At 35.5% G+C, this 13,204-nt stretch overlaps 1 protein-coding gene across 2 annotated transcripts; it reads left to right on the top strand.

Moving 5' to 3' along the window:
- Positions 1–597: 597 nt before the first annotated feature.
- LOC137189334 (uncharacterized) lies at positions 598–13,004 on the top strand. 2 transcript variants are annotated; one of them, XM_067599116.1, is made up of 6 exons: positions 598–886; positions 1,696–2,016; positions 2,383–2,640; positions 2,728–2,952; positions 10,344–10,439; positions 10,981–13,004. In XM_067599116.1, the coding sequence occupies exons 1-6, from the start codon at positions 838–840 to the stop codon at positions 11,163–11,165; spliced, it is 1,134 nt and encodes a 377-aa protein (XP_067455217.1). In that variant the 5' UTR covers positions 598–837; the 3' UTR covers positions 11,166–13,004. The 2 variants fall into 2 exon arrangements, with proteins under 2 accessions (XP_067455217.1, XP_067455216.1); XM_067599115.1 differs by having other exon boundaries at positions 599–886; positions 10,329–10,439.
- Positions 13,005–13,204: the final 200 nt, after the last annotated feature.

The following is a 13,204-nucleotide window of genomic DNA, read 5'->3' as shown; positions in this document are numbered from 1 at the left end:
CTGGAGACTTTAATGATTAACCTGAATTTAAAATACAGTTTGTCGTGTTGTTATGAGCTCAACATGCGGTTGTAATAATGACCTTTCAGTGGGTTCAAATTTGACTTGTTATCATTGATTTAGAGATGAGAATTATGAGCCACAATATATCATATAAATGCTTATTTGCTCTGCCACTATAACTAGAGGATGATGTTTAAAAAAGTAATAATTATTGCATTATTATTGCAAAGTATTCAAAATCACAAGACAAAAACTCAAATCCTCACACTGATAGAAATGACTAAATGGTGTTTAAGTTGATCACAATCCTTCATTTTCAGTTAACATAATATTTAACTGTTTAACCTTCAGTGTTTACCTGAAATTTCTTCTTATGAAGCTTTTAAGTTGAACTGAATATTATTCTCCATCACTCAGATACAATATATGTCTTGCACTTTGCATATATTGCACTATGCCTTTTTCATGACTGGAGACTTTAATGATTAATCTGAATTTAAAATACAGTTTGTTGTGTTTTTATGAGCTCAACATGCTGTTATAATAATGACATGTCAGTGGGTACATATGAAGGCTCTCTGTCATGTTGGAGGTTAAAAAGAGAAGTAACACCAAGAACCACTTCCTTTTTCCCTCTCTGTCTATAAAAAGATGGACATAAAACAACGCTCTGCTTGGTCAAAGTTCCCACACGTTCTCCTCTGAAGCCGATCACATACAGGACTGTATTTCAGGCTGTTCAGTGTAGGATGTTCATGTTTTCTATTCAATAAAGTAGAGAAGTTTGTCTGAAAGCTGCTGACTGGGTCAACAGAGGCTGAACAGTGAGGAGACATGGAAGCTGTGGTTGGACTGTTGGTGATGCTGCTCGGAGTCTCTCATGGTGAGCTGTTTCACTATTTGACACATTAATATTGATTTAACGTTATATGAATAACATGTTGTGAATCTATGACTTTTTATGCAGCTGTAGGATCAAGTCTGATCACTTTTATAGATAAATCCAGTTCTAAGAATCAATTGACAAATGCAGCAGTTTGAAACTGATGTTTCTGTTTCTCTTCGGTCCATCAGGTTTTTTAAAAATGTCACAAAAAGTTGTTTCTTAGAGCAATAGCAAATCTGGATATCAATTCCACATCCATGTGCATGTACAGTAAAAATTACAGTTATTATCTACTACAGGGGAATATATTAAATTAAAATTTTAGGATGAACGCTCTTCTTCACTGAGAGTTCAGAAAAACTAAACTAAAAATGAACAAGAAAACACTCAGTTATATCATGCTTATACTAACAGTATGTTTTTTAATCGGAATCATCATAGAAATTACTGAGAGTTTAACTTAAGATGTGTTTCCCCCAAAACATATAATTCATACTTTTTTCGAGAAGTTCAGATCTCCCAAATAAAGTCCTGTAGATGTGAAAAAACACAGCATGAGTTTGTAATGAATGTTTGAGGTTAATTTACCAAAACTAGACTAAATGACTAAATGTGACTAAATATTACTATTAACTGACAGGTCCGTGTAATGCTAACTGTACTCGGAGAGAGACGGAGTTGTTTCTGTTTTAAAACATGAATATTTGCACCTGCATAAAACATTGTCATGGTCATTAATTTAGTTGAAACGGAATGACCACAATTGTGATAATATTTTTTTTTTAAACTATTTCTTTATTTTCCAGGTGTTGAAACACACTGTGATGGCAGACAGGATGGAGCTCAGTGTTATGGAGCTCTGGGAGGAACTGTGGTGCTCCAGCTGATGGACAACGCCTCAGAAATATTTAGATACCTATGGCAAAAAAACAAAAGAACAATACTTCATGGGAGAAAGGATAAGATTGTGTATAATACGATGACGGACAGATCCGTTTTTACTCCCAGTAATGGAACATTTAGGATAAATAACCTGATCAGGACTGATGGTGCTGAATATACCCTTATAACCTTTGATTCAAATGGACGTGTATCAGGACAGTGGACTCTTCAGTTGTCTATTCAAGGTAAATAACTACTTATGCTATTATTAATCTTACAATTTAATTTGTATTATTCATAATAAACCAACAGCTTTATCATTTGAATTATAGATTAATTAATAAATAAAATACAAATGATTTTGGAAAATTAAACCAAGTAAATACACTTCAACAAATACACATACTACTATACAAATACTATTTCAACATTTTACTTTTGCAAACAAACTTTTCACATGAAATTTTCAGTCTGCCTCTGCCAAATAATGTAACCATATCATTGCATTTCCTGAAACATTTAATTCTGTGCTTCTGTATATAAATTTACATTGTAAACATTGAATATGTTTAAGGCCACATTAAGAAGTCATGTGAGTGTGTTTCTCTCAGCTCCTGTGTCCTCTGTCCAGCTGGACTCTGAGTGTCTGTCCCAGGGAGAGATGAGGGTGTCCTGCTCCTCTGAGGGAGCGGACAGTCCTCAGTACAGCTGGACTCTGGATGGACACACACTGACAGACACTCAGCTCCTCTCTGGAAATAATGAGACCAACAACATCACTCTGAAACAAGACGTCTCAGGACGACTGGTCTGCTCTGTCAGGAATCACATCAGTAATGTCTCGAAAGAAGAGAAGATATCTACCTGTGGTAAGATAGAAAATAACTAGAAATCAGCTTGATAATTGATAATTACACTGTACATTAGTCACAGTTTATCTGTTTGTTTGTCCGTAGGCTTCATATTCATCAACTGCACCTTACCCGATGGGACAAACATATCACAGTGGGTGTTTTCAGCCAATAACACCCTGTGTATTGATCCAACAACAACCCCTACCATGATCACAGACAAACCGGCCTCCTCTGTGGGTAAGGAGACTGGCATCATAGTGTCAATTAAACCCTCAAATCAAACTGTGACCAACTCCAGCAATGATGACCCATGGTACATTTACATTAGTAAGTGAAAACCAACTCTGCTGCAGTGGATTCATTCATGTGTTTTTCTCTTTTTGTCCCATGTATGTGTGCATAAAACACCTTTCATTAAGAACATGGTTACTGAAAGATCTGTGTTTCTCTCTCTGTATCTGAACAGATAACTCGCTGCTTGTATGCGGTTTGCGAGCAGCTGTTGTACTTTCTCTGTTGGTTGGGATTGCCATCTATTTTGCTTGGAAGAAGAAGAAATACAACAAAGTTGAAACCTCCACCAGACCACGAATAAAGGACCATCCAGAGAACTCCTTCTCAATGGTTGAATTGCGAAGTTCTGCATCTGAATGTTAACTTTGTGAAACCATCAGGATGGTTTTCACCTTCTGCAGTGATTGGCCATGTGTCTTTATAGGTATAAAAATGACAGGATTTACTGTCAAATCTCTCTCCAGTTTTTATTCTTTACAAAACTACTTCTGCTACTGTGTTCACAGCTCAGCAGCTCGCTGTGAGTACCTTTACAAAAAAGTCTTGGTGAGTGTTTCCTGCATTTCTCACAGTGTAAAGGATGAGCTCAGTGCATCTTTTATAAAGATTTAAAAAGTAAACAGACCTGTTGTGAAATCAGTGTACTGCTGCCTTTAGAGAGTGGTAAAGCCTACAGATCCCCACGGCTCTGCCTGTGATCATAGAACAGAGGAAACATTACAGTTGATACTGTCTGTTGATAATGTACAAAACTTTTTTCTTTCATTACTGCTGAAGTGAATTACAGTTACAATCAAAGACACATTTATGTCTAAATGTGCTGAAAGTGTCGATTTATGTTAAAGGAAAATGTCACATTGTGAATAGAGCTTATATTATCATTTTATTAATGAAACTCATTTTGATGCTATTTGGAAATTATTGTACTGTAGATTTCCATATCCTCACTGTCCAGCTAAAACCTTGTATCTCCAAATTTGGTGATTTTGAAATTTTTAGACAAACAGAGGAATTAAAAACACTTAAAGGGGCTGTTAGCCATATTGTCATTCTGTTTAACTTCCTGTCTGTTCTTGCAGTTAGCACTTCCCTCCTTCCTCCCCACGTCATCACATGAACGCACAGCCGTCTTCACCACAGCACCTTACAATATTAGTCACAGCAGTAAGAAAGAGCAGCTGACTAACAAATATCCATAGCTTACCTGTGCAGAAGCAGTACGGCTAGCTGTGCATTGCTTTCAGGTTTTTCCAGCGATCAAAGGCCCCACTGACATAAATGCAGGTCTTGTATGACTCCTGTCTCTTTTTTTTCCTGGCTGCTTTCTTTTCTTCTTTCTTTTCCTCAGTCGTCTTCTTTTGCTTGGTGTATTTGGTTGTGTGAGCTGTTCCTGAAAATGCTGGAATTGGTAGTTTCACCTGTTCTGCCATGGTCAGTCACACTTAAATTCTGCTGCATGCCTGTGAACGCTCAGAGAGGACCACCTCTTTGTGGAGTTCTCTGTCCTGATTGGATAAAGTGAAAACAGGATACCAAAAAAATTATTTTCTGTTTACTTCAGAGCGGAGGGACTGGGAGATCCATGTTATTGACCAAACACTCTATATCAGTGATGGCAATCACAGTGTAGAGCTATTTAACACTTATTTTAACAAAAAAAAATTGCTTACAGCACCTTTAATCCTTCAGTTTATCTAAAACATTTTCTTATTTCTTAAATTAAACAAATTTAAACACACTGGATTATTAAAATATGCACTGTCAAAGGTTGATGTTTTGGAGATACATGATTTTCACTTTTGTATAGGTATGTTGAATTTAGTAGCTACATATATTGTAAAAATTGCAGTTTTGTATTCAAAGCTTTTTATTGACAAAATTGTTTGTATTAAAACCCAAAATGTGAATCTATCACATATAAAATGTTGGCATGTGAACATATATGACTGAAGTGTTTAATTCAGAAAAGAATGACATCATTTATATTTGTTCAGAATTTAAAATATAACAACGTATCATTTAAATCAGTTTTGTGTTTTAAATGTGGGTGAGCTGCCCTTTTGTTGACATTTTTTATCACAGATTGTACCTTTAATGCCTGCTGAGAACTGAGTAAACCCTCCAGTCTCATCACTAGTATAAGTAGGTGTGAGGTTTCCCTCTGCTGGTTTACAGAGGCGTCACCATTATTTATGAATAGTTCCGTATTCATAAAACTCTGCTGAGACCAGCAAAAATAGATCAAATGTTTACATGCTTCAGTTTAAGGTAAAATAATGATCAGTAGAGCATACAGAGCAATACATTACTCTACATCATAGAGTTATTATACTTTACTGAAACTCTCTGATCTTCTAATATTGGGTGTAAAATACTGTATGTATGTTTATTGCTGTGAGTGCAATGTCAGAAGTCCTTAAGTATTACTTGACATTTGCATTTTACCAGTGTAGGGAGACATAAGTTAATGAGATCAGAGAGAGAGATGATGATGATGATGATGATGATGATGATGTGACAAAGGTGAGCTTCACACCAGGTGTGGCTGGTTGAAGCTCAACAAGGGCCTAACTCGTGTACATTAGCTTGAGGAGGAAAATCTTCCACCAGACTCTGATGTAAAAAAGGATAAAACAAGTATTTATTCTGCAGTTTGTAGTATCTTCTTACAGGAGTATTCAAAGCCAAGTTCTCCTAATCAGCAAACTGTACTACAGTTAGAAAACCATGTGGCTCGGTCCTTCCTTGAGTCTCAACTTTTCAAAACCACAGGTTCACCCCAGTAAAACACAAGGGACCTATATCTCTTAAAGCGACAGTAACCTACTTCACTGTTTTAACAGGAAGCTTAAATAATGCAGCCTTTACAAAATATCATGCTTACATCAACATCACTTAATCAAATGATTATTAGCTGAACTTTAACAAATTACTATTAATTAACTTATTCAATGACTTATACATAACAATCACTTATGTTTCTCAATTTACATAAACTGTTTAACAAATTACAGACTCCACTTATTTACCGAACTAAACATACATAAACGTAACTTCACTCCCACACCAGGAACATAACAGAGAAATGATGTGACACCACTGCTGGTCAACAGCATAGTGCAGCAGTGTGAATGTCATTTTTTTTGCACCTTCCTGCGTGTTTTTCTGTAACAAATGAGGAACTGAAATAATCAGTAGATTTGAATAATCTTCTTTCTTTACCATGTAGTGAATGACAACAGCCACAACCATCACTCACACCAACTGTTATATAAACAGAAATGTCTTAAAGTGAAGTTTGGCTTGACAGTTTTAATAATCCAAAGACTCGCTTGTGCTAAACTGTCTTCTCATCAATTTCCCCATAAGTATAAATAAACAGTTAGTATGTTGAACGGTTGTCATCACCAAATCCCAGTTTGATGGCAGAAAAATGTGTTGTTCAGTTTGTCAATGAATTTAGGAATTATGGCATATTGTTGCTTTTTTAACATTATTTTTCAGTAGTTCATGGACATAAAATGAGGTCATTTCAATCAGGGAAGACTTCATTTTTTTAAGTGACAATGACTTTATTGAACATGCATAATGAGATGAAAATGTGAAAAGTCTTTGGCGATTAGACGCCATCATGATGTCATCATATTCATAAGGAGGGAAGTTAAGGCGTGAGTAGAAGAGGATATCCCTGATCGACTGTAGACACTGGTGTTGGTGATGAATATGGGAATATTGGGATCTGGATGATGAGGAGAGGAGCGGGCTTCTGGTGATCTCGGATCTGGCGCTGACATGATGAAGTGAAGGTGAAAGGGGCGGCGGAGGGTCGTAAGAATTTGCCCTGAAATGACAACGACAGAGAGAAGAACAGATTTCAAGTTTGTCAGCTAAGACGTGATAGGCTGATAGAAATTGTGGCGGAATCTGATTTGTTAATTAAAAGTAATCCACCTAATCAGCTGATACAAGAGCAGGAGAAACGGTGAGAGAGAGAGAGAGAGAGAGAGAGAGAGAGAGAATGAGAATGAATGAATGAGTGATAAATAGTCTTCCTGCTTGAACTTATGCTAAGCTCCATTTGCCAATAGACATAACAACGTTCCTGTGGCTGTAGATTGGTTTAGAGATAAAACATTTTATGTGGTCTTATAAGGATATTATTGCAAATACCCTTTATTAAAATAAAGGCAACAAGTAAAGGACACAAGGGAATTAAATGGTCGATAAAAAAAGTCTAAAGCTATACAATATGCTGTTTTGCCACTGTATCTAGAGGATGATGTTTAAAAAAGTAACAATTATTGCATTATTGCTGCAAAGTATTCAAAATCACAAGATAAAAACTCAAATCCTCACACTGATAGAAATGACTAAACGGTGTTTAAGTTGATCACAATCCTTCATTTTCAGTTAATATAATATTTAACTGTTTAACCTTCAGTGTTTACCTGAAATTTCTTCTTATGAAGCTTTTAAGTTGAACTGAATATTATTCTCCATCACTCAGATACAATATATGTCTTGCACTTTGCATATATTGCACTATGCCTTTTTCATGACTGGAGACTTTAATGATTAACCTGAATTTAAAATACAGTTTGTTGTGTTTTTATGAGCTCAACATGCTGTTATAATAATGACCTGCCAGTGGGTTCAGGACAGTTTGAAAGGTTGGGAAAGCAAGTTTCAGTAAAATTTGACTTGTTATCATTTGATTTAGGGATGACAAACAATATATCATATAAATGCTTATTTTATTACAATGGTGAGACAGAGAGACGACAAATGACACTGTCAGTCTCAAATCCTCTTTCAGTGTGAAGGAGGGATGTTTCCTTTTCTCCCACTGAGTCCATTAAACATATGAAGGCTCTCTGTCATGTTGGAGGTTAAAAAGAGAAGTAACACTGAGAACCACTTCCTTTTCCCCTCTCTGTCTATAAAAAGATGAATAGAAACAACGCTCTGCTTGGTCAAAGTTGCCACACATTCTCCTCTGAAGCCGATCACATACAGGACTGTATTTCAGGCTGTTCAGTGTAGGATGTTCATGTTTTCTATTCAATAAAGTAGAGAAGTTTGTCTGAAAGCTGCTGACTGGGTCAACAGAGGCTGAACAGTGAGGAGACATGGAAGCTGTGGTTGGACTATTGGTGATGCTGCTCGGAGTCTCTCATGGTGAGCTGTTTCACTATTTGACATATTAATATTTATTTAACGTTATGTGAATAACATGTTGTGAATCTATGACTTTTTATGCAGCTGTAGGATCAAGTCTGATCACTTTTATAGATAAATCCAGTTCTAAGAATCAATTGACAACTGCAGCAGTTTGAAACTGATGTTTCTGTTTCTCTTCGGTTCATCAGGCTTTTAAAAAATGTCACAAAAAGTTGTTTCTTAGAGCAATAGCAAATCTGGATATCAATTCGACATCCATGTGCATGTACAGTAAAAATTACAGTTATTATCTACTACAGGTGAATCTATTAAATTAAACTTTGAGGATAAATACACTTCTTCACTGAGAGTTTAGATATTTAAGTAAATAGCTAAAATAAACAACAAACAAATAAACAAACTGCACTCAGTTATATCATGCTTATAAAAACAGTATGTTTTTTTAATCGGAAGCACCATAGAAATGACTAAGACTTAATATTTAGTCACATTTAGTCATTTAGATTAGTCTAGTTTTGGTAAATTAACCTCAAACATTCATTACAAACTCATAATATGTTTTTCACATCCACAGAAATTTTTTTTTCCAAAAATACGAAATTATATGTTTTCGGGGAATTTGTATAAAATAATTCATAACACATCTTTTACTAAGTTTACTATTAACTGACAGGTCCGTGTAATGCTAACTGTGCTCTGAGAGAGATGGAGTTGTTTCTGTTTTAAAACATGAATATTTGCACCTGCATAAAACATTGTCACGGTCATTAATTTAGTTGAAATGGAATGACCACAATTGTGATAATATTTTTTTTTTTTAACTATTTTTCTATTTTCCAGGTATTGAAACCCACTGTGATGGCAGACAGAATAGAGCTCAGTGTTATGGAGCTCTGGGAGGAACTGTGGTGCTCCAGCTGATGGACAACGCCTCAGAAATATTTGGATACCAATGGAATAAAAACAAAACAACAATAATACTTAAAGGGAGAAAGGATAAGATTGTGTCTAATGAGATGAAGGACAGATCCGTTTTTACTCCCAGTAATGGAACATTTAAGATAAATAACCTGAACAGGACTGATGGTGCTGAATATACCCTTCACATCTTTGATTCAAATGGACGTGAATCAGGACAGCAGACTCTTCAGTTGTCTATTCAAGGTAAATAACTACTTTTGCTATTATTAATCTTACAATTTAATTTGTATTATTCATAATAAACCAACAGTTATATCATTTGAATTACAGGTTAATTAATAAATAAAATACAAATGACTTTGGAAAATTAAACCAAGTAAATACACTTCAACAAATACACATACTACTATACAAATACTATTTCAACATTTTACTTTTGCAAACAAACATTTCACATGAAATACTCAAAGTCTGCCACATAACTACAGTGTAGCATTGCATTTCCTGAATCATTTTATTCTGTACTTCTGTATATAAATTTACATTGTAAACACTGAATATGTTTAAGGCCACTTTAAAAAGTCATGTGAGTGTGTTTCTCTCAGCTCCTGTGTCCTCTGTCCTGCTGGACTTTGAGTGTCTGTCCCAGGGAGAGATGAGGGTGTCCTGCTCCTCTGAGGGAGCGGACAGTCCTCAGTACAGCTGGACTCTGGATGGACACACACTGACAGACGCTCAGCTCCTCTCTGGAAATAAAGAGACCAACAACATCACTCTGAAACAAGACGTCTCAGGACGACTGGTCTGCTCTGTCAGGAATCACATCAGTAATGTCTCGAAAGAAGAGAAGATATCTACCTGTGGTAAGATAGAAAATAACTAGAAATCAGCTTGATAATTGATAATTACACTGTACATTAGTCACAGTTGATCTGTTTTTTTGTCCGAAGGCTTCATATTCATCAACTGCACCTTACCCGATGGGACAAACATATCACAGTGGGTGTTTTCAGCCAATAACACCCTGTGTATTGATCCAACAACAACCCCTACCATGATCACAGACATTACGGCCTCCCCTGTGGGTAAGGAAACTGGCATCACAGTGTCAATTAAACCCTCAAATCAAACTGTGACCAACTCCAGCAATGATGACCCATTGTACATTTACATTAGTAAGTGAAAACCAACTCATTCATGTCTTTTTCTCTTTTTGTCCTGCATATGTCTGCATAATAACACCTTTCATTAAGAACATGGATACTGAAAGATCTGTGTTTCTCTTGTGTCTTTTATTACTAAAACAGAGAAGAATTTGCCAGTTCTAGCTGGTGTCCTCTCAGCACTGGTAATTCTGTTAATGGTCGGGGTGGCAGTCGTCTGTCATCAAAGGAAAAAGCAAAACAACAAACCTAAAGGTACAAAGTTTCTTTTTTCATCAACAAATTAAAATATCATTGTTTTTTGTCTACTTATAGATTAAAGGAATAGTTCGACATTTTGGGAAATACACTAATTTGCTTTCTTGCAGAGTTAGATAAGAGGATCGTTTCTACTGTTCTCTAAATATGAAGTTAGCAGCAAGTTAGCTTAGATTAGCACAAAAACTGGAAACAGGGAAACAGCTAGCCTGGCTCCATATGAAGGTGTAAAAATCTGCCTACCAGCACCTCTAAAGTTCAGTGATTCATGTTATATCTCTTTAATTAGTGAACTTTAGAGGTAGGAGGATTTTTAACCTTTTTGACAGAGTCAGACTAGCTGTTTCCAGTCTTTGTGCTAAGCTAAGCTAACAGTCTCCTGGCTATCGCTTCATATTTAATGTACAAACAGGAGATTGCTATTAGTCTTTTCAAGTCTACTGCCCAAAATGTTAAAGAATTTCCTTAAAAATCTATTGTTAGCACTGAGTATGTGTAGTCATGCAGTGTTTAATGTGTTCCTCCCTCCACTCTACAGAAGAAGATGACCAAGAATTGACCTATGCTGATGTCAAGATCGTGCAGCGGCCGGGGAGGCAGATGCATCAGAAGGCAGAGATGGAGGTGGAGTACGGCCAAGTCAAGTTTTCAGGGCGACCTCGGAAAACTGTTCAACCAAAAGAAGATGAATGTGTGTACGCTAAGGTCCGTAACAGCAGGTGATATGCAGTGTTCAGCATTTTTACAAAGACTGCTGAAGGCAGATGGAGGAGGTTTTTGTTAAGATGCCTAAAGGTCTCTTATCTTTATTTCATGAGATTTTCAATGAGAAGAGTACAAGCCATCAAAGCTCACAGATATTATTATTATTCATCATTTTTAATGTACTCCTGGGTTATGACTGGCATCAGTATGAAAACCTGTCAAAGGAGCTCAAACATTCAGGTGCATCATTTAAATCACATTGTGACTAATTTTTATAGACTAGTTTTGTATAATATTTAATATTTTCTTTAAATATATATATTTTCAAGTAGTCCCTGATTTATCCTCTTTTTTTAATCTTTACATGATGTAATACATCCTTATTTTTACTCTTTTCTAATTTATAAGCATATTTACATTTAATTCATTATTAAAACACTGAAAACTCACAGTGCACAGTGTGCTCTTACATTGGTTTATGAAAGGTTTTGTGCTGTGCATGTTGGGACTTAATCTCATATTTAGCCACACCTCTTCCCTCAGCTCTCTAGAAGATCAAAGATAAGTTTGCATGTAATGTTTGGTCTCTTGAGAAGTTCACAGTAAGCATGAATTTGTTTCCATTACATAAACACTTCCGCTTTTTCTTAAGCATGAGATTCCATTCTTGCAATATTGTTTTATCATTTGCAGTAGATTTTTTAAGACTACATTATTACCTTTATTTATTACAGGGTGTTCATATGAATATGAATGGGTTGTATTGTCCTGCTTACTCTTACATTATAGTTACTTCATTGGGGGAATTTGTAGATGGAGATAACATGTAGTCTTTTCATTAATAATTACATTATTATATCTCAGAATTGCCTGCAACTACAATGTATGGAGTTTTTGCTTCTAAGATTTGATTTCTTAATAAAGCGAGTTAGCGGGAAAAGAGGAACATCTTTTTAAAGCAGGATGTGTTGTTCACAATTTTTTCTTTTTCTGTTACACTGAAACAGGGGAGAAGTGAGAGGCCAAATGAAGGGGTAGTTCAAAATGAGAGTGACTTAACAACTTGTCAGTTTCTTAACACAAGATGTGTTTATCAGTTAACACCATCAAAATACGTTTTCTATATTTAGCTTGATGCACTTCCGATGTGTCTTTGTGGATTCCAGTTAACAAAGTACTTTACAAAACTAAAAGACAGATATCCATATTACTCAACCATAGTAACACTGAACATTTTTTTTAACTATTTAATCATTTGAATAATTCAGAGTTTGAGTTATTTAAGCTCCAACTTTCAAATCTGGAGGAGAAACAAATCCACATTCTGAATATTTATATTAATTAAGTTGCTGACTTAAATTGCTTGATGTCCTGTATTAACCAGAAGTTAATTTGAATTAAATTGATGTTTTTAGTTAATTACTATTGTGCAGGTGAATGTGGGATAAATGTTAAAACACTGAGCACATTCATAGCAGTGATTACATACTGTAAGCAACTATTACCTCGCAAATGTGTGGAAACTGACCACTACTCTTCAGAACTTGAAAGAGTCTCAACTCAATATCAATGTTTAAGTGATTTAAAATAGTCAATTAGACTTACAAAGACAATAATATACAACAAAATATAACATGATACCAAGAGAGGAAGTGTTAGCCTGCTTCATTCAGCTCTCAGCTCCAATGAAGCTCTACTTTGGAAATGTTCACTGCACTCTAAACTTATATTCTCAACAAGAAATAATAGAATGACAGTAGATATATATCTACTAGGGATGTGTAGAAAGCCCAGTATTTGTATTTGTATCTATATTTGTTGAAGCAGCAAAATTAATTGTATTTGAATAAAAGTGGAGAGAGGCTTAAAAATCCTGGTTTTGTTTTTATTACACTTTCAGTTTTAGAAACTTAAAGTGTTACAATAAGTGTTCATAAATAAACTACCTCACGCAGGAGGTCCACAAACTGAGTCTTGAACTGGAGTCTCCCAGATCATAGACGACTGCACTGACTACTGAACTGAAACTTTACTCATCGCCTCACTGCAGACAGACA

Source organism: Thunnus thynnus, chromosome 9, assembly GCF_963924715.1.
Source record: "Thunnus thynnus chromosome 9, fThuThy2.1, whole genome shotgun sequence".
Lineage (NCBI taxonomy): Eukaryota > Metazoa > Chordata > Actinopteri > Scombriformes > Scombridae > Thunnus > Thunnus thynnus.
This window is presented reverse-complemented; position numbering and strand designations above follow the sequence as displayed.

Bases quoted from the DNA above. Each gene is read 5' to 3' on its own strand.
- LOC137189334 (XM_067599115.1), top strand. From the start codon at position 838: ATGGAAGCTGTGGTTGGACTGTTGGTGATGCTGCTCGGAGTCTCTCAT. The intron at 887-1,695 runs GTGAGCTGTTTC...TTTATTTTCCAG, and splicing joins GCTGCTCGGAGTCTCTCATG to GTGTTGAAACACACTGTGAT. The intron at 2,641-2,727 runs GTAAGATAGAAA...GTTTGTCCGTAG, and splicing joins AGAGAAGATATCTACCTGTG to GCTTCATATTCATCAACTGC.